Here is a 20269-nt window from a genome sequence, read left to right as displayed (position 1 = left end):
ACAGGCTGGCAAAGAACTGAAACCCGCTCTGGGAGATAAGCAGAAACTGCACCTGGTCGATTTGATAAGGAGGATTATTTGGCTAGGGCAACGTTCAGTTAAGCTCTTTGAGGCACTCCTGATTTTACCAGATTTCAAGGCACAAAATACTGAATCTTAATTTCAGCTGTTCCTGGTTAATTGTGAGGGTTCTTTCTGGGTACCGATTTTTGAGCGACTTTTTGGCATATATTATGAAGATTGTTTGTTTTTTTTTTTCTCATTTAACAAACTCATGGACTAATTTCATATTCAGTAATACTGAATTTTATTTCCTTGAGTTGTATTTAGTAATTTTTTCTCCCCTGGATCGATAAGTATGATTGGTTTGCAGTTTTCCTTTTTATGCTGTCTTTATTAGGAATTGGTGTAAGGAGAATTGTAGCCTCATAAAATGAAATCACTTTCTAACTTTCTGGGCTGTAATACATATTTACAGGGTTAAGGATTATCTGTTCACTGAAAGTTTAAGAGAATCCTTCCATTAAACCATCTGAGCCCAGAGCCTTTTTTGGACATATTTCTTAGATAATTTTTTTGGGTTTTTTTTTTTTTTTAAGATTTTTTTTTTAATGTATGTATGTATGTATGTATTTGACAGAGAGAGAGAGACAGGGAGAGAGGGAACACAAGCAGGGGCAGAGGGAGAGGGAGAAGCAGGCTTCCCGCGGAGCAGGGACCCTGATGTGGGGCTCGATCCCAGAACGCTGGGATCCATGACCTGAACTGAAGGCAGATGCTTAACAACTGAGCCACCCAGGTGCCCCTTAGATAATGTTTACCATCTTTCCTATTTTTGTAATTGTATTTCCCAGAAAATGGTCCACTTTATCAAGGCTTTCACATACATTAGAACAGAGTCGGCTGTGGTATTCCCTTATTTTCCTTTTGTTCTTCTTAAAATGCAAAACCACATTCTCTATGAAATAGGAACAGAAAACTAAAAAGAGATTAAGTGAAATCAAGACAGAGATGGGTGGAAATTGGCTACAATCAAAGGAAGATATAACAAGCAGAATTAGGGGCGAATGGGTTGCTCAGTCGGTTGAGCCGCTGCCTTTGTCAGCTTGGGTCATGATCCTGGGGGGTCCTGTTGTGCTCCCTGCTCAGCGGGAAGCCTGCTTCTCTCTCTCCCTCCGCCCCTCCCCCTGCTTGTTCTCTCTCTCTCTCTAATAAATAAAATCTTAAAAAAAAAACAACCAACAAGCCGAATTAGATACCTTATTGGTGAAAACAAAGAGTACCCTTGACTCTGAAGAAAATTAAATCTGTGATGGTGAAGAAAAACAAGAGATACTCTCCCAGGATGCAGAGAAAAAGGATTAAGAGATTTCATTGACAACGGTAATCTAATGTAATAATTTTAGGAGAGAAAAAACCCCAAAGCAACCCTGTTCACAGAATGGACAGGAACATATTAGAAGAAAACTTTTCTAAGCTGAAAAGACCACTTCTTTTCTGGAAAATTAAGACTTATGCTGGCAAATATTTAACTTTTAAGGATAAAGAAAAAGCCTAAGAAGCACCAGGCAAATTGCTCACCTAACACAGACTAGACCAGCTTTGCTATCTTGTTTTGTTTTGTTTGGAGATATAATTGACATATTAACATTATATTAGTTTCAGGTGTACTTGCTACCATTTTAAGAGCCAAAAGACAATGGGATAAGGACCAGAGGGCGTTGGAGACTCAAGAATTCTACAGTCAAGCCGTAAAGTTATATTAGTGTGTAAAGACAGTAGAAAGGCATTCTTAGCTAGGACAAAGGCTTAGGAAAAAAAAATTCAGGAGTCCTCCCTGAAATCACCAGTATAAAGAGAGATGGGAAAAGAGAGATGAGAAAGAGAAAAATTAGAGCATAAAAAACTGGCAGTGACATTGATACCAATTAAACAAAGTTGGCAAAAGCCATAGACAATGATTGAAAAATAGGATTTTGTGGCTTGGAAAAAAAGTGTAAACAAAACTAGGTCTATCATCCTGGATTATTGGACAGATATAAGTAGGTGTGAGGGCAGCAGGCCTACAGACGGAAAAGCACATTGAATTTTTCATTACATGAAGAGGAATATAAAAAGGAATGATTTGTCATTGACTTTAATGATTTGTGAAAAACTGTGTTTTTACTTAATAAACTCAAAGGCAACCACCAGGAGAATTAAAAACAGGCTTTCTATCTTGACCACTATTGAAAATAAAAGCAAATATGGAAAAATCCAGAAAACAGGAAATAGCAAGAAATATATACTATAAAATAGGATGACTGATGACCAAACAAATCAGCAATGACCAAATAACAGCAATGATACAAAGGGTTAAATCCCAGCTAGAGTGAAGGCGCTGCAGTTTTTAGGACAGACCCTTTGTGCCTCCGGGTTTTTACTAATGCTGAACCCTAGGCCTGGTTTGCTTCCCCGCCATATTCGCCGTATTCGAGGCTAAGATCTCCAGTCCGGGCCGGCTTCCTCCCGGCAGTCCTCCCGGGCCAACAGGGGTGGAATGAGCACTCCCAGTACAGAAACGAAGCACGCGCGTGCGAAACTGGTACTCCGGGTGAGGGACGAAGTCCTCACCTCACCCCCTCTTACCCCCGGATGCAGCGTGGGGGTCGGGGCCAGGTCTCGTGCCAGGTGTGGGGCACGGGGAGATAGCACTCACACCTTGCTGGATTGTAACGTATATCTTTTCCCTCGTCGCCCTCCTTTTCCCTTCCGGACAGTGAGCCTCCGCCCCAGCAAGTTTCAAACCGGCTCCGTTTGCTGCTGAACAGTCACGGCCCCTCGAAGCCCCTTACGCGCGGGCCTGCGGTCCCCGCACCCGTGGGGGTGTTCCCTCGGCTGGGTCGGATCCCCTCGGGAGGGCTCGCCCCGCCCCCACCTTGCAGACTTGCAGTCTCACGACGTCCTCTGGGAGGCCACATCCAGAAGAGCAGGAGCAGGAAAGGAATGGGGCTCGGGGTCGACATCGAGAGCCCCTTCCCCAAATCCGAGGGGCTCCGTCCAGTTGCCAAAGAAGTGGTGGAGGGCGCGGTCCCACTGGATTTGTTAGAAATCAGAGCCTGGGGGCTGAACCCAAGGGGCTTGGGGGGTAAGAGGCGACGAGTAGAGGGCCTCGGGCCGACTTACGCAGCCCTGGAGAGGGTGAGATAGAGGGGTCCCACGCGCGAACCCGGACGCAGCTACAAAGGGGTTAAGGCGCTGCGCCCCGCCCCAGCCTGGGGATTGGCGGCCCCAGGGGGCGTGGCCGGAGGGCGGGCCCGCGTTTGCCGCAGCCGCGGGTGGGCGGGGCCCGGGCGGGGAGCGGGAGGGGCACGGAGCCGAGCCGGGCCTGCGCCGCGCGCCCCGCCGGGCGGGCTTCGGGCTGCGCCAGCGAGCCGGGCCGGTGGCACCCGCTCCGAGGACCCCGCGCTGGACCTGAGGCAGCGAGTAAGTGAGGCCGGCCCACCGCGGCACCCCTCCCGGCTCCGACCTGTCCCCGTGCCCGCTGCACTGCAATGCTCGTCCTGCCGGACCCGGAGCTGGGGAGGGGGCGCGTCCCGCTGCTGGGGTCCCGGGGCGGGGGAGGGGAATGGAGATAAGGCCGATGATGTCATGGATGCTTCACCAGGGCTGGGGGGAGGTGGCGGCCGGAGGGGGTGCGGCCCGGATTATGTCACCTCTTCCCTCTGCGCCCCGCCCCCCGGGGCCACATGCGCTGGTAGGGAGCCAGGGAAGGTGCGAGAGGGATTTCCTGCACCACCGAGACCCTCAGTCACCTTCTCAGAACAGCCTGTGGCCGGGGTCTCTATCTGTTGGCGCTGCGGGCAGTGGACTGCTGGTGAATGGCGAACACCCCCACTCCCCTGCGCGGAAGCTCGTGTGTGCGCGCGTGTGTGTGCTGGGGTGGGGGGGGCGCTGTCAGCCCCCTCAGTCCTTAAACACCAGCTTCACCAGAGCCAAGATCTAGGAGATGGTTCCCTTCCTCCGTTGAGACCAAGAGAAGGTGGATCTCCCCTCACACATCCCAACCAAGAAGTTCTGAAGACCTCTGCACCCCAAAAGCCCTACAGTGTCCCCAGTCCCCTTTCTCCCTCAGTCCTTCTTCCCAGAACCCCTTCCTGATTTTCCTGTCCGTATTCATTGCCTCTTTGCATTGCTCATAACTAGCATTCCCACAGCATTCTCTCTGCATCTCCTCAGGGTCAGGGCCCGGAGACCCCCAGGACTCTGCCGTCTCTGCCCCCAGGGCACCCCCAGGCCAGCCCTTGGGGAAGCCTCAGAGTGAAATCTCCCTGGAGTAGCCTGAACCAAGTGCTCCAAGGACCCTGCTCCCCAGGGGCGATCAGGGATGCTGTCCTGGGAGGCAGCATTTGGATTGGTCCTTGAAGGATGCAGGGTGGGCATAGAGAGCTGGGAAGAGATTTTGTGTGGAGTGGAGAGGGGCTCAGGTCAGGGGAAATAGGATGGGCTGCAGGAGATGCCTTGGAGGCCCTGCTGCAAGCTCTGCTCTGGTTCTGGGGACTGAGAGAAATGCCAGGCCTTTTAGCCATAATACATTTACTTCTTAAGATTCCTGTAAGGTAGGTGTGAGAACCCGAGGTGAAATAACCTGCATGTGTTCACCCCTAATCAGTTCAGCTGGGATTTACACTTGAGCTGATGCCTCCAGAACTCGTGTCGACTGTTCTTGGCGCTGCTCATGGAAGAATTTGGGCAGAGCAGGGACAAGATCAGCTTTGCCCTTTAGAAAGAGTCCCCTGGCAGCTGTGTGTGGGAGGGAGTGCAGGGGGGAAAAGGCCAGTGAGGGGCCCCCAGCAAGGGTGCTGGCAAGAGGGCCTTCCGAAAGCTTTAGGGGGCAAATGGGCTGGTATAGGGGTCTCTGAGACCACAAGAGAAGGGTAGAGTGTTCTTAGCTTTGGGAGGGACACAGGTAGGGAGGGGTTGAATGGTCACCGTGGGTTGGAGGGATCTGCCCATGTAGAGCCCAGGTACGGTCCATTTGACCCTTTATGACCATCAATACTATGCATAATGTCCCAGGCACTGAAGGTTGATGGCACAGAGACAGTGGCAGAGTTGGGCAACAAGCTATCATCCCAGGTCGTTGAGCTGATGCCTTGAGGCTGCCTGTGCAGACCGTGTTCAACTCCCTGGGCCAGTTCAGGACCCTAACCCGTACACGAAACATAAACCCTTTCTCCCTATCAGGAAAACAAATGCCCCTCTTTGTCCTGCCAGCTTCCTGCTGGGGTTTTGAGGGGAAAAAAAGCTGCAGCAGCCCAAACTCAGGAGAGGCAAGGGGCAGGGAACGCTTGCATGGGGTTGATCATGACAGGTTAGAATTGTGCCAAAACACTCTTTGGGGAATGAGGCTCCAGGAGAGCTGCTGTGGGTTGACAGTCAAGGATTCCCCAGGTAGAGCAGGAGCCCGTCCCAGGAGCCAGTCCCGGGAACACCTCATTTCCATCTAGGACTCTGGGCATTGAGCTTGTCTGGGGACCACACACCTTCCAGGGAAACAGTGGCGCAGAGGGGCATACAGCCAGTGTCAACCTGTAGTCAGATCCTCCTTTTGTGGATCACGGAGAAGGTAGTACTGCATGTTTATGCTGCACCCTACAGCTCAGAGAGCACCCTCCCAAACACTGTCCCGTGTCACGTTCATGATCAACACGATCACTTCCGAGGTTTGCTCCTGCCCACATCCAGGCATCTGGTGGAGCCCCCGTGCCTAGCTCTCTCATCTCACTGTTGGCGCCTTCCTTCGGCATAGCAACATACTCAGGTTTCTGCCATGCTTAATTTAAAATTAGAAAAGAGCCTTTGGATCCCAAACCACCTTAAGTTACTGCCTTCTCTGGCCTTCTCTTTCGCCAGGGAACTCTCCCATCTTTCCCTCCAGACCTGGCTACTCTTGTAGCCTGGCTTTGCTGTGCACCACTGTTCTGAAGCCATTCTGTCATAGACACCAGTGAGGTTTCCACCTGCCAGATCCAGGATACACTCTCCAGTCCCTGCTTTACCTGGCCCCTTTCTAACACCAGGAGCTGCTCCAACATTCTGGAAGCCCCCCAGTTTGTTCTCCAGGGCCTACCTTCTTCTGGCCTCCTTCTTGCACCCACACTGCCTCCCAGGCTTCTGGGGCCCTGCTGCCTTAGCTCCACGCTGGGCTTGCTCCATCCATTCCACCCTTGAATGTTGACCACCGCAGTGTCTTTCCACCCAGTATGTGAGAGAGAGATCTTTGGCCTTTCCCAAAGTACCTGTTCCCCCCAACATTCTCCCCCTGTTTTGTTAATGGTGTCACACCCACCCTGGTGCCCCAGCTGGGACTGCTCCCTTGCCCCCACCCCTGAACCCCATCTCTATGAAGTTTTGTCAGTTCTTCCTCCCAGACCCCGCCCAGGCCTTCCCACTGGTTTCAAGCCTCAGGCCACTCAGCCTTCACCCTCCGAGTCCCCAGCTGCTCCCTACACTGTACCCAAGGATGCCAAGAAGGAGGTCATGCTTAGGGTGGGAGGGGGATTTTTGAGTTGAGGGGTAGCTGGGCTGGAGTAGGTGGGGAGTAGAGGCAGAGCGGGGACTAGAGTGAGGCCTGAGAGGCCCTCGCTCTCAGGGTCCTGCCCTTGCTGACACTGCGCTGAAATTCTGCACGAGGTGCCTCCCTTGTCTCACCCTAGACTCAGCCCTGCGTGTGGGGATAGACTGGCTCAAGGGCGGAAGGTGGTAAAGTGCTGTTCTCCACCCCTGGCGGAGGGGGGCAGATGCTGAGAGAATGGAATTTTACAAAGGCCGTGGGGCCTGGCTTGGTGGTGAACTTTCCAACCACTTAGGGCTGTAATTCCAGGTGTGGTGGCCAAAAGACTCCTGAAGGGCAAGAGTTTTGTCAGGTTCCCCTGGTCTGGGGCCTAATGGGAGGACACAGCATCAGAATGGGCATCTGGGTAGAAGACAGTCTGAGGGGCCCTCGAGGGGCATGGAGTGCCACCTGGACCCCTTCACCTTGGTAGAGAAGGAGGGCTGCTTGCCTGGTTTCTTATGGGAGTAGGGGGGGAAAGCCTGAAGGGTGCCCCTGCCCGGTCTGGCAAACGGAGGGTCTGCAGGAGGGTCTGCATCGGGGGCTGGCACTGCCTGGTGCCTTTGCCCCGCTATTATGCAGATCTCTAGGGCAGGTGTTCCCCGGTGTGGATTTGAGACAAAGGAACCAGGAAGTGGGGCCTCCCTGAGCACAGGTAACCCGAGGCCCTGTCGCCCTGCCTGCACTGCTCCCCCTGCTCTTGTGGGCTGGCCTTGGCGGAGGGGGGCGCACGCTCACGGAAGGGCCCAGAGGACACGGTTCAAGGTCCAAAGGGAACGGGGGTAGGGGGTAATCCAGGAAGTCTTCCCGGTGGCAGTGAATTCTTAGAGGGGATGGGAGGCGCGGAATCCCCTGCGGGCGCCACTGGGTGCGGAAGCCCCGCCCCTCCCCCCGCCCACCTGTGGGAAACGGAGGCTGTGAGGGAGGCACGGCCAGCGCCCGCAGCTGGTGGCACCGCGTCCTCTGCCCCGGCCTCAGCCAGCCCCGCCGCTTCTGCAGAGGTACTGACCGTGGGGAAGGAGCCCCTCGTGCGGCCGAGTTGGGAAGACCTCCGGAAGGTCCCCTCGCCACGCGCTACAGTCACGGTCCCGGACGTCCGCGGGGGGTGGGGGGGGCGGGACGTGCCCGAGGTGGCGCCCACATGCGACCCAGGGGCGCGCGGCGGCGCACCTCCCGCTCCCCCAAGACTCGCGTCCCTCCCGCGCCCGCCGCCTCGGGGCGCCTGGCACTAGGCAGCTCCATGAGGTAGGTCCTTCGTTCCTCCCATTTCGCAGAGGAGAAAACTGCAGTCCGGGATGGCTCAGTCGGCCCGTCCAAAGTCGCGCAGCTGGTTCGGGCCGAGCCCCGACTGCGAGAGTGAGGCACATGGCCCCTGCAGACCGGGCCTCGGAGGGTCCCAGGCTTGAGGACCCGTCGGCCCCCCACCCCCTTGGAAAGGCAAGGAGAGGAGCCTGCGCTGGTAGTGAGCCTCCACTTCTGCCCTTGACTGCAACACCCTAGGTTAGGGGGCCGGGAAGGAGCCCTACTCACAAGATTTGGTTAGGGGTGGGTTCTCTCCTTCCCTTAATTTCTGAGGTTCCCTATTGAATTCAAGTATTGTAGCCTTCCAACCTCATTTCCCCAGCCCATGAGGTTGGGTTGTAGGGTTCCAGACCCAGGGTAAAGAATGCATATGTTTTGGGGGTTGCAGTGAAGAATCCGGGCTCATGGAGGAGGTGGGGTTGAGGCAGGAGCTGAGGAGTGGAATGCTGAGCTGAGCAAAGCTGGGAGGGTATGTGCATGGTGCCCTGGGGCCTAGGCTTCATCAGGTGGGCAACAGGCACCCCATTACCAAACTGTCACTCTTACCCCAGCCCCATACCTCCATCCTGGGTGTCTGGGAACTCTTGTACCCATTGTAGGGAAGGGGACACTGAAGGGTGGGGTGCAATTGATGCTGGGACTGACTTGGCTGGGGTGATGGGAGTGGGGGTGGGGCTGACCTATCTTTGCCTCCCCACCTGTGTCCACAGTGCCCCCCTGGCTTAGTCATGGCGAAGCTGGAGACACTGCCTGTGCGCGCTGACCCAGGGCGGGATCCTCTCCTGGCCTTTGCCCCTCGGCCCTCTGAGCTCGGACCCCCAGACCCTCGCCTGGCCATGGGCAGTGTGGGCAGTGGGGTGGCCCATGCCCAGGAGTTCGCCATGAAGAGCGTGGGCACCCGCACGGGGGGTGGGGGCAGCCAGGGCAGTTTCCCCGGCCCCCGCAGCAGTGGTGGTGGGGCCAGCAGGGAGAGGCCAGGCCGCTACCCCTCAGAAGACAAGGCTCTCGCCAACTCCCTCTACCTCAACGGCGAGCTGCGGGGCAGTGACCACACTGATGTCTGCGGCAACGTGGTGGGCAGCAGTGGTGGCAGTAGCAGCAGCGGTGGCAGTGACAAGGCCCCACCACAGTATCGTGAGCCCAGCCATCCACCTAAGCTCTTGGCCACCTCTGGCAAGCTAGACCAGGTCAGTACCCAGGGCCTTTTTCTGAGGGGTGGGGGGCAGTCCAGAGAGGAGGGTCAAGTGGGCCCTGGAGGTTGGGTTGTAGGGGCCAGCATGGAGGTTGGGCTGGGGAGCCATGGGGTGGTCTTGGCGGCCAAGTCTAGCTGGTGGTTCCAGGGCACAAACTTGGCTTTTGGGTGCCATGAGGTGGAAACCCAGCTGGGAGGGACTTGCAGGATGGAGATTAATTGGGGGTGAGGCTGAATGTATCTGGGCCAGAGGGAAGAGGCTGGGGCCAAGGTTAAGGCCCCATTCTGATGCCCACTCCCCCTTGCTTGCTTTTCACTCAGTGCTCAGAGCCGCTAGTTAGGCCTTCGGCCTTCAAGCCCGTTGTACCCAAGAACTTCCACTCCATGCAGAACTTGTGCCCCCCGCAGACCAATGGTACTCCTGAGGGGCGACAGGGTCCTGGTGGTCTCAAGGGCGGACTGGACAAGTCTCGGACCATGACCCCAGCGGGCGGGGGTGGGGGCGGCCTCTCAGACTCAGGCCGGAACTCACTCACAAGCCTGCCCACCTACAGCTCCAGCTATAGCCAGCACCTGGCGCCCCTCAGTGCCTCCACCAGCCACATCAACCGCATCGGCACTGCCAGCTACGGTAGTGGCAGCGGCGGCAGCAGCGGTGGTGGCTCGGGCTACCAGGACCTGGGAACCTCTGACAGTGGGCGGGCCTCCAGCAAGAGTGGGTCGTCCTCCTCCATGGGGCGGCCAGGCCACCTGGGATCGGGGGAGGGCGGAGGTGGAGGCCTGCCGTTCGCGGCCTGCTCCCCACCCTCGCCCAGTGCTCTGATCCAGGAGCTAGAGGAGCGGCTGTGGGAGAAGGAGCAGGAGGTGGCAGCTCTGCGGCGGAGCCTGGAGCAGAGCGAGGCCGCGGTGGCCCAGGTGCTGGAGGAGCGGCAGAAGGCGTGGGAGCGTGAGCTGGCCGAGCTGCGGCAGGGCTGCAGCGGGAAGCTGCAGCAGGTGGCCCGCCGCGCCCAGCGGGCCCAGCAGGGCCTACAGCTGCAGGTGCTGCGGCTGCAGCAGGACAAGAAGCAGCTGCAGGAGGAGGCAGCCCGGCTGATGCAGCAGCGGGAAGAGCTTGAGGACAAGGTGGCCGCCTGCCAGAAAGAGCAGGCTGACTTCCTGCCCCGGATGGAGGAAACTAAGTGGGAGGTGCGGGCAGGGGGCTTGGGCTTTCCCTTTCTGACTCTCCTTCCTTCTGTCACTCTGGAGAAACCCAGAGCTGTGGCCCACTGTCACAAGGGGAGTGAAGGGGGAGGGGGACAAAACTGATGAGGAGGGTCTGTGAGGACTAGAGCGTCCCGGGGCTGTGTGAGATTAGCCACATGTGTCCTGAATCCAAGGAGGGCTCGTTGGGTCATTCCTGTGTGTCCCATGAGTTAACCCTGCATCTGGGGATGCTTGGAGCCTCGGGCTGGCTGCAGGGCCAGGGTGCTGGCCCACAGGGCTCTGCCTTGACCCTGGTCCTCTTTGCCCCTGCCCCTGCCCCTGTCCCAGGTGTGTCAGAAGGCGGGGGAGATCTCCCTCCTGAAGCAGCAGCTGAAGGACTCGCAGGCCGACGTGTCCCAGAAGCTGAGCGAGATTGTGGGGCTGCGCTCGCAGCTGCGGGAGGGCCGGGCGTCGCTGCGGGAGAAGGAGGAGCAGCTGCTCAGCCTGAGGGACTCCTTCGGCAGCAAGCAGGCCAGCCTGGAGCTGGGTGAGGCGGAGCTGCCCGCAGCGTGCCTCAAGCCCGCCCTGACCCCCGTGGACCCGGCCGAGCCCCAGGATGCCCTGGCCACGTGCGAGAGCGACGAGGCTAAGATGCGCCGGCAGGCCGGGGTGGCCGCCGCCGCCTCATTGGTTTCCTTGGACGGGGAGGTGGATGCTGGCGGGGAGAGTGGGACGCGGGCCCTGCGGCGGGAGGTGGGGCGGCTGCAGGCCGAGCTGGCGGCTGAGCGGCGAGCCCGGGAGCGCCAGGGGGCCAGCTTCGCAGAGGAGCGCCGCGTGTGGCTGGAGGAGAAGGAGAAGGTCATCGAGTACCAGAAGCAGCTGCAGCTGAGTTACGTGGAGATGTACCAGCGCAACCAGCAGCTGGAGCGGCGGCTGCGGGAGCGCGGGGCGGCGGGGGGTGCTAGCACACCCACCCCCCAACACGGCGAGGAGAAGAAAGCCTGGACGCCCTCCCGCCTCGAGCGCATTGAGTCCACGGAAATCTGATCCCCCACCTGGGCATGTGGCCTTTTGACAAATGCCCTGTCAAAGGCCAGAGTCCCCAGTGTCCCCTCCCCGCCATCTCTTTTCCCTATGTCCCCGATGTCCCCAGACCAAAGAGGTTCTCAAAGCAGCTGTGACCAGATCCCTCCCCCTCCCCCCTCACTGGGTGCCCTTCAGGCTCTACCACTGGACCTCTGGGCAGCCCACTTGGACCCTCCTCTGGAGGAGGGGAGAGGGAGAGGCAGAGTGAGTGGGGGTTGAGGGGCCCAGGCAGCAGGGGAGCCCGTGCTCCCCTTCTTGGCACTGCTTTGTTGGAGATGGGAGGCGGCAGGCCTGCAGTGCCATGAGGAGCCCCAGCCCCCTGGTAGGTCTGGGCTGTTACTGTTGGCCACCCCAGTGTCCAGTGATGCTGTCTGTGGTCACCTCCGAGGCCATGTAGCCTGAGGGGGCCTGCATGGGGTCTGCTGAAACTGACAGACGTTGGGCTCCTGGCCTTTCTCCTTCCTGCCCTATTATCCCTCCCTGGGCAGATTGGCAGGACAAGTGGGAGCAGATGGCCTGTATGTGGTTGAGAGGGCTACCTGCCCAGCCCCTCCCCCCAAGGTCTCTTGGGCTCAGGTCTCAGAGCCTGGCCTGGTCCTGAGTGTATGTCCATATGTGTGTATCAGGGGCCGGAGGGAAGGCTGGGGGTGGAGGCTCAGTGCCCAGGGAAGATCTACTCTCCTGTTCTTGGAAAGGGTCACCTGGAGGCTTCTTAGCTCTACCCCACCTTTTTGGCCAGGATCCCACAGGGTGATAGCCCTATCTGCTTGGCTCACCCCACACCCAGGGCCGCTGACCGGCTCTAACTACAACTATTAAGTGCTACCTGCCTCTCAGGCACTCCCCTCACCCGGTTTCTGAGGTCATATGAGTGTCTGTGATGTCTTCCTGTGTCTTCTCCCACTCGATTCCCCCAGCCTCCCTCTGCTTTCACGCTCAGAACATCATTGTCCTAGGCCAACTCTTCCCCCAAACCTCACCTTTTCTTCCAGTAGAAAATTCTGCTTGATCTTTGGTGCACTGCCCACTTCCAAGCTCCAATGGGCCCAAGCCTGAGCCAGAGGCCTTTGTTTTGGGGGGCAAAAGGGGATGGTTGTGATTGCCCTTGAAGGACAAGGCTGACCTGAGAGGAACACTGACCCCTGAGTTCCCAGGACCTCAAGGTACCCCAGTGTTTGCCCAGGGTAGGCCTGGCATGGCCATCAGTGGGGGTTGGGACAGCACTGTCACTTCCCTCCTCCTCTCGGCATCCTCTGAGTCTATCTCCCTAAGATAGGAAGGGAAAGGCAAATTTCTAATTCACCAGCAATAAAAATTAGAGGAGGCTTGGCCCTCAGCCCTTGTATTTCTCTCTTTTTACTCTCTTCCTCCCACCCCCAAGACTGGGTTTGGAGGGCAGGGTGGAGAGAGCTGGCAACTACTGTGAGAAAGTTCCCCAACCCCTGACCAGCCTCCTCCCATGACTGGTGACTGTTTAATGAGCTGTGCGTCCCCCACAAAAACAAGAGTGCCCCTCTGTGTGGCCTCTATCCCTCTGCACAGCCCCTTCCCGGTGACCCTCACCAGATCTCTAAGCTGGGTAGGGGGGCCATCTGGCAATCACTGCCCATTCCACTCACCCCTCACTGTACCTGCCCCTGAACCTGGGCTTGGGCCAGAGGGGCAGGAGGAAGAGAAGGCATTAGTAGGGGAAAAAATATATATAGAAAAAAATATGAACAGACTCAGCTTTGGGACTTCCAACCACAAAAGAAATTATATATAAATATATATAAATATATATCTCTACCATATGTGATGGAAAGACTTCGTTTTCTTTTCCCAAAGAAATAAAATGGAGAAAGCCTCTCGAGTGGCATTCTTTGGCCTGTTGTGTCTTTGCAGGTCTGGGAGGTGAAGCCTGGGTGAGTGGGGTGTGGAGGGCAAAGCTGAGTAAACAGATTTCCCAGAGGAGGCATGAGACCAGAGGTGCTCACTGGGCTGTGCGAGAAGTTTGGCCCAAAACCCAACATCCTCCATGTTGCCCAGGAGGAGTCATGGTTCCAAGTTTCTGCCCGATGGGGTTTCTCCAGCTCGGATTGTCACCCTGAAGGGTTTCAAGGTGGTTCTAACTCAGCATGTGGACACCAGGCTGCCGGCTGGAAGGCAGGTAGGTGTTGCAGGACAGCTAGATGCAGTGTCCTGAGCCACCTTACAGTGATCGGCCACTATTTGAGGGCAGAAGACCAAAACATGAAGGTTGAAAACAAGGTTGTAATTAGTGGTAAGCCCCAAAGGCAGAATGGAACCAAGAATGCTGTGAGCAGGGAGCTGTCCTTTATGATAACTGCCTCTGTCACCATTACAAAGCCCCCCCCCAACACACACAGTCAAGAATGCACCCCACTACAAGTAACAACCTGATTTTCAAGACCTTAAAGAGTGGTTTATTTCTCCTCACCTGACAATTCTGGTCACAAGCATCCTGTCATAGGTATTGGTTCATCAAGGACATAAGACTTCATTCTCCTACTCTCCCATGCTAGGCATGTATTTCCCTCCATGCCACAAGGTGGCTGCCACAGCTCCACGAAGAGATTGAGGCCACACTGCTTTATCATGAAGGTAAAAACTTTCCCAGAATCCTGCCAGTATGCTTCCTTTTAAATGTTGGCCAGACCTGAGTTGCATCCTCTTCTCACTTGGAGGGAGGCTGGGAAATTGAGTATTTGGCAAAGGACAGGATTGTCATGGCTGCCTAGGAGCAATATGGTTTATTCCCTGGGGAAATGCCCTCTGCTCTCTCTGGGTTCTTCTGGCAAAGAGAGTCATAGTCAGCAACTAGGAATGTTTGCTCTGTTCTGTCCCAAGTGAGAGAATCAGGCAAACTGCCCTCTGCAAAGCTCAGGAATTGGGATGCCAGGCTTCTCCCTCCTTGCAGTGAAGTGTCCTCCCTGCATTGGTTTTTGTCTCCCTGACAAGATGGTGCCCTGGAAGGAGCGTCAGTTCTCAAGTCTCCTTTGCAGCACGTAGGTAGGTGGGCCAGCAACCAAGGCACTGACAAGGTATGACAAACCCCAACCGGCAGTGCTGAAATTTTCCCCAGAACGGCAGTTGGGGACCAAGCCCTCCTGGAGGGTCTCTTCCTTGCCTATTTGCTGATAGCGGCCTCAGGTGTGAGCCCCTCTATTCAGGGTGGTAAATGAGGACCCTGGCTCGTCAGCCATAGCACAGGCCTCCTCCAGCTCCAACTTCTCACATTCATTTCTCCTAACAGGCTCGGTTATCCATCACTAACTCTTCTCCTGAGAGCACTTCACTGATGCATCTCTATTATAGATGCGTGATAATCCTCACCATACAGTTGAGAAACTAGGCTTAGATAGTTGATGTGACTTCTCCAAAGCTATAAAACCCTGAGTGGCGGTCTGGGATTCGAACCAGTGACTAGGCTACTCAGCGACTTCCAGAGCGGCCCATCCACCGCGCTGTTTCCCCTCAGCAGGTCCTAGACTCCCGCGTCCTCTTAGCAACGTCCTCTACTGGAAAACGTCCTTGGAAAACGCTGACAGAGTCTTTTGAGCCTCGGCCGCACCCGTCACTAGCGCAGCAGGCGGAAGTAGCGGGCAGTTGGCCGGAAGTGGGGCTGTGAGGTCCAGGTATTGCTGGAGGAGTCGTGGTGTTGCGGCAGCCCGCGGGATCCCGGGTCTGGTGTTGCGGCGCCCGCGTTCGCCAGGCTCAGGTGAGTGGCGGCGGCCGGGGAGGAGGTCACCTGGCCCTTGGCCCGCCTCTCCCGTCCTGGGCGGCGCAGGGCCGGGCGCGTGCCGAGGCTGGGCTCCGCGCTTCCGGGCCCGGCTGCGGACTCCTCGCAGGCCCGCTTTAGGCAGCATCTCGGCAACCCCGCCACTCCAGAGTTCTGTGACCTTGGGCAAACGGTTCGTCTGAACCTTGACTTTTCCTTTGGGAGACGGAGATGGTTACTGTCTGCCTCGCAGGGCTTTTGGGAGAATGCAGTGAGGTGTTTTGCCGCACTTCTTATCACACTTTCACGTGCGTGCTAATCACTTGGGGATCTGGAGATTGAGGCTGTAGGTCTGCGGTAGGGTCCGAGGTTACGCATTCCTGACCAGCTTCCAGGTGAGGCTGATGCCGCTGGTCCGCAGGCCACAGTTTGAGCCGCAAAATCCTACAATATTTTGCTTAGTATTGGGTCACCCTGAGTCGTCAGTAATTATCAATGCGATGTATACCTATTCCCCATTTTTAACAGACGGTTTCTAGTTGCACAGACCTAACTAAGGGTATTATTGATGTTCTCCTCCGTTTTCTCTCCAGAGATAAGAAAAGTAATTGCCGTTTCTCTTTCCGTACAAATCATGACACAGCTCTTCTGTCCTGACTCAGGGAGCTTTGGGCCCTCCTTATACCAGTTACTCATCCACTTTCTCAGACCATGCCTCATTGCTCACTCACTGTAAACCCTCGAATAGTGCTTCATCCCATGGAGCTGGTAGCCAAGTGCTTTAGGTGTTTGTAAATGTGTCTGGTGGTCCATGCTCTAGTTGTTTTTTGCAGCTAGCATGTTAATTCCTGTTTTCTGCACTTCGCTCACATTTTGTGAGTAGTAAGAACAGCCGCTTTCCCAGAACTAGATGCTACAACTCACTGCTCTGAATGGCCTCAGGCAAGCGGAGGATGAGTTCGCTACAAGCCTAGTAGACCAAAATAAAATCTGAAGACTCAGTGTTGCATAATACAGCGGAGAAAGCGAGGCCTTTGGCAGTTGTGCAGGCCTAGTTTATTTGACAGTATGGTTTTCTTCCCTGTTCATTGGTTTACTTTTCTGATTCCCAACAGGGTCTTGTCATTCGTCATGCAAATAAGTCACCTTTGATATCAGAGAATTCTGAAGTTTCCCCTTCAACTGTCTGAAAAACTATACTGCTCAGCCTTGCAAACCTAGAATAGATAAAAACCAAGTATTTCGTTGAGTTGACCAGTTGACATGACTTTGGATGTAGATATTTCTCTTTACTTGCAAGGATTTGGTGATTTCTTTAGTAGCTCCACTCTCGGGCTGAGAGTACATGAGTGTCTTCTCTCTGTTGTTAAACCCAGAGATTTTCTAAAGATAGAGTGTTGTGAATCCTTTAAGAGCGGTGGCTCTAACAATCATCTGTGGGGTCTTGTCAGACTGTATCTACCCAGGCCCTTCTTGCCATTCTGATAGAGGAATAGCAGAGGCTTAGAGAAGGGGAGGAATGGGCTATATAAACTGAAAAAAAAAAAGTTTTATAGATAATTTTGATGTGCTGTTTTCTCCAATAAGAATGGAAACTAGAGGGTGCCTGGGTGGCTCAGTTGGTTAAGTGTCTGACTTGGTTTTGGCTCAGGTCCTGATCTTAGGGTTGTGAGATCGAGCCTGGGTGGGGCTCCATGCTGGGCGTGGAGCCTGCCTAAGATTCTCTCTCTTAAAAAAAAAAAAAAAAAAAAAAAAAGTGGAAACTAGAACAAAGTGGAGGGGATGGGCTGTTAAACTTGGTTTTGGTTTGGCTTAACTCTGGGTGGTACTTACCTTGGCCTAAACACCTGAACACTAGTGTTTGACCTTCATAGTAGTAGTAGATCTCTCTCTTGTAGCTCTGCTCCTGCGTGGAAGCCAAAGCACGGAAGAGTCTAGCCCAGTTAGCATTTGCATTAATAGCTGAGGGTCCTTAGGTCAGTCTCTAAGCCCTCACCAGGGGCATTAAAGCTTTATAGACTCTCAAAATCTAGAGAAATTTATTTTTTTGTTTTAATTCTCAGGGTTACTCAACAAATTATTTACTAAGACAAGATTAGAATTTGAAGTATCCATTTATTTGTGGCAATTTTATCAGGACATAAGGGGGTTAAACCTTTCTAGCAAAAGGACGGAAATCAGAATTAAGAGAGGAGATCCAGTAACTGGTGAATTGAATATGCTGAGTGTCATATACTTAATCTGCAGTTAGCATGGCTGTCTTCCTCCCTCTGGCTCCCTTCCTCTAACTTCTGGACTATAGTTTATTTATTTTTAAGATTTTATTTATTTTTTTGAGAGAGAGAGCGCATGCGCACGCATTATCAGGGGGAGCGACAGAGGGAGAAGCAGACTCCCCGCTGAGCAGGGAGCCCAGTGTGGGACTCAATCCTGGGACTCCAGGATTGTGGCCTGAGCTGAAGGCAGATGCTTAACCAACTGAGCCACCCAGGTGCCCCGGACTATAGTTTAAATGAAGCTATTCGGCTTTGCTCAGACCTGTACCTGGAAGGTGCAAAGGTAAGAGTCCTCACTCCTGTGAAATCACATCATTCAGGGTGGTTGGGCAGTGCCAGGGGTCTCTGAGGCTCCATTCTGGTTTGTTAGGACCCCTAAAGAGGAGATGGGGAGGAGAATATACATGTATTAAGTTTATACACTTAAACTAGGAAGGGAGCTCTGTGCTGATGTCACATGTCTTTGAACCCTTAGAGAAGGCGTCAGGAGTTACTGATTGGCCATCTCGTAGTATTCCCTTTCCATCTTTCTTACGCATTCTCTGGGAGTCCTTAAGTAAGGAGGAACTCACTCACTCGGCTGTGTTTTCTGTCTGGGCAAACACAGCGTGACAACCTCTCCTTTGCAGTGCCTTTTCTCCTCACTGTTCTGCTTTATTGGTTCTGTATCTTCCCTTCATTTCTTTCCTTTCCTTCCCCACAGTACTCAAGACCAGACTCCTGAAGTGACTGTTTCAGACCTGTGTATGTAGACACGGTGTCTAGACAGTGATGCTGAAAGGTGCATGGTGGAAAAGTCAGTAGCTCCTACTTGCCGTTTGCAGTCGGCTTTGCGGGCTTCTACGATCCCTTATTTTGTCATCGTTTCTGTTGCTGGGCACCCATAAGGAAGTTCTGCAGACAGTAGGAATTGCTTGGACTAGAAAAACTTTTCCACATTTTCCTTGAAACTTAAGGTTACTTTCTTTGAACACTGATTGTCTTCTCAAAGAATACCTTAATTTCCTGTTAGTCATGCACTTGGCAAATTTAATTTTTGTCAAAGTTGGACATGGTTTACACAGTCCAATAGTCTGATGGAACTTTTAACACTAAATTTTCATTTCCTTTCTTTTTCCCTCCTTTTTTGTTCTGTGGAGGCACTTTCCACTCTTTCTTTCCTTCTTTCTTTCCTTCCTCCTTCCCTTCCTCCTTTCCTTTCTTTCTTTCTGTCATTCATTCATTCATTCATTCAGTCATTCATTTGACAGAGATAGAGACAGCCAGTGAGGGAGGGAACACAAGCAGGGGGAGTGGGAGAGGAAGAAGCAGGCTCCCAGCGGAGCAGGGAGGCGGATGCGGGGCTTGATCCCAGGACCCTGGGATCATGCCCTGAGCCGAAGGCAGATGCTTAACGACTGAGCCACCCAAGCGCCCCTCCACTCTTTATTTCTTTTGGCATTTATCAGTATATTTTTAAACAATATATTTGTGTTGCTGTTTCTAGGAAGTATCTATATCTATAAAATCTTTGACTTCTTCATTATGGGCTTTGAGGCTCTGGGCCTCACTACCCAGCCCCCCAGCACCCCCCCCCCCCCCGTTCCTCTTCCCCTGCCTGCATCCTCCATATATAGTTTGCTTATAATTTTTGGTTAAGCTGATATTCAAGGCTTATATCAATAAGGTTATATAAATATTCATAGCTGAGCAGGGAGTATAATATACCATTTTCTGTCTTACACAACTTTTGTGTTTTCCTGGAGTTAATCATTTTTGTCACTGTTGTTACTGGCTTGGTTTTCTGTCTACCTATTGCTTGTCTGTCCCCAGATGATTCCTCAGAAGTATAAATCTCCTCTCCTTGGTAATATTTACCTCCTCTGGCATGAGCTGGTTGCTCCTTATGTCTGCTCACAGTTCTATTCTGGGGGTCTTCATTATCCCGGCGTTTCCTTTTGCTTCTCTCCTGCGTTGAGCCCTAAATTCCGGATCCCTTATCTCTCTTGCCAACTTTCAGGTCTTCAGTTATGGTACTTCTCCTTACCACGATGATGGGATATCTTGTAAACACATTCCTTCCTGTAGATTTCGGTCTTTGAGTTCTTCTCTGTTCTTTTTGTAAGTGGTAAAAACTAACCTTAGTGATAGCTCAGATCCTAGACTACAGGCATAGCTCATTTTGTACTTCATTGCACTTCACAGAGAGAGTGGTTTTTAAAAATTGAAGGTTTATGACAGCCCCATCTCGAACAAGTCTGTTGGTAACATTTTTCCAACAGCATTTGCTCACTTCCTATCTCCGTGTCATATTTTGGTAATTTTTGCAATATTTCAAATGTTTTAAATATTATTATATTTGTTATGGTGATTTGTGATCAGTGATTATGACTTGCTGAAAGCTCAGATGATGGTTAGCATTTTTTAACAAAGTATTTTATAATTAAAATATGTATGTTGTTTTTTAGACATAATGCTATCGCACATTTGACAGACTACAATATGGTGTAAACATAACTTCTCTGTGCACTGGGAAATTAGAAGATTCCTTTGACTCACTTTATTGTGACACTTTGTTGCAGTGATCTGGAACCGAACAACACTACCTCTGAGGTTTGCCCGAATTAGAGGTGAGGGGGGCTTTTGAGTTCACCCATTCCTAACCCCTCCAGCTCCCTGGCGTCTGGAAATCTTATAGGTTGTTCAGGATCCTCCCCACTTCTTTGTCTGGAATCTGATCTTGTCTGGAATATACCCACAATGTGGATTTTGGAATCAGACAGTCTTTGATGTCAAACCCCACTCCATCCCTTAGCTGTGTAACCTTCAGCAGGTTCCTTAATCTTGTGAAGTGTCCTTTTCCTCATCCACAAGATAGAGATAATAAGACCTACCTTACAGAGAGGTGGTAAGGACTGGAACTAATGCAGATTTAA

General features: G+C 53.4%; 2 protein-coding genes across 10 annotated transcripts in view; both read left to right on the top strand.

Annotated features, from left to right (window-relative positions):
- The first annotated feature begins 3342 nt into the window (after positions 1-3342).
- On the top strand, positions 3343-13207 carry LZTS3 (leucine zipper tumor suppressor family member 3). 7 transcript variants are annotated; one of them, XM_044385732.3, is made up of 5 exons: positions 3343-3465; positions 7870-8032; positions 8608-9084; positions 9411-10211; positions 10620-13207. In XM_044385732.3, the coding sequence occupies exons 2-5, from the start codon at positions 7961-7963 to the stop codon at positions 11316-11318; spliced, it is 2049 nt and encodes a 682-aa protein (XP_044241667.2). In that variant the 5' UTR covers positions 3343-3465; positions 7870-7960; the 3' UTR covers positions 11319-13207. The 7 variants fall into 7 exon arrangements, with proteins under 7 accessions (XP_044241667.2, XP_044241665.2, XP_044241668.2 ...); XM_044385730.3 differs by having other exon boundaries at positions 3344-3465; positions 9411-10274; XM_044385733.3 differs by having other exon boundaries at positions 3344-3465; positions 7870-8054; positions 9411-10274.
- Positions 13208-14978: 1771 nt separating this feature from the next.
- The window catches only part of UBOX5 (U-box domain containing 5), a 37509-nt gene continuing 32218 nt past the window's right edge, over positions 14979-20269 (top strand). For 2 of the 3 annotated variants that reach the window (XM_044385738.3, XM_026503141.4), the window contains exon 1: positions 14991-15078. The gene's annotated coding sequence lies outside the window, so the exon portion shown is untranslated. Of the gene's footprint in view, positions 15079-20269 lie in introns of all 3 variants that reach the window. The other variant, XM_048222193.2, reaches the window with a different exon arrangement.

This window comes from Ursus arctos, unplaced genomic scaffold, assembly GCF_023065955.2.
Source record: "Ursus arctos isolate Adak ecotype North America unplaced genomic scaffold, UrsArc2.0 scaffold_16, whole genome shotgun sequence".
NCBI classification, from domain to species: domain Eukaryota; kingdom Metazoa; phylum Chordata; class Mammalia; order Carnivora; family Ursidae; genus Ursus; species Ursus arctos.
Note: the sequence above shows the minus strand (reverse complement) of the source record. Positions and strands in the feature narration are given on the sequence as shown.

What these genes read in the sequence shown, in the direction of transcription:
- LZTS3 (XM_044385730.3), top strand. Translation starts at nt 7,961, where the DNA reads ATGGCCCCTGCAGACCGGGCCTCGGAGGGTCCCAGGCTTGAGGACCCG. An exon ending in CCCCCCACCCCCTTGGAAAG is followed by an intron (nt 8,033 to 8,607) that starts GCAAGGAGAGGA and finishes CTGTGTCCACAG; the next exon opens with TGCCCCCCTGGCTTAGTCAT. An exon ending in TGGAGGAAACTAAGTGGGAG is followed by an intron (nt 10,275 to 10,619) that starts GTGCGGGCAGGG and finishes CCCCTGTCCCAG; the next exon opens with GTGTGTCAGAAGGCGGGGGA.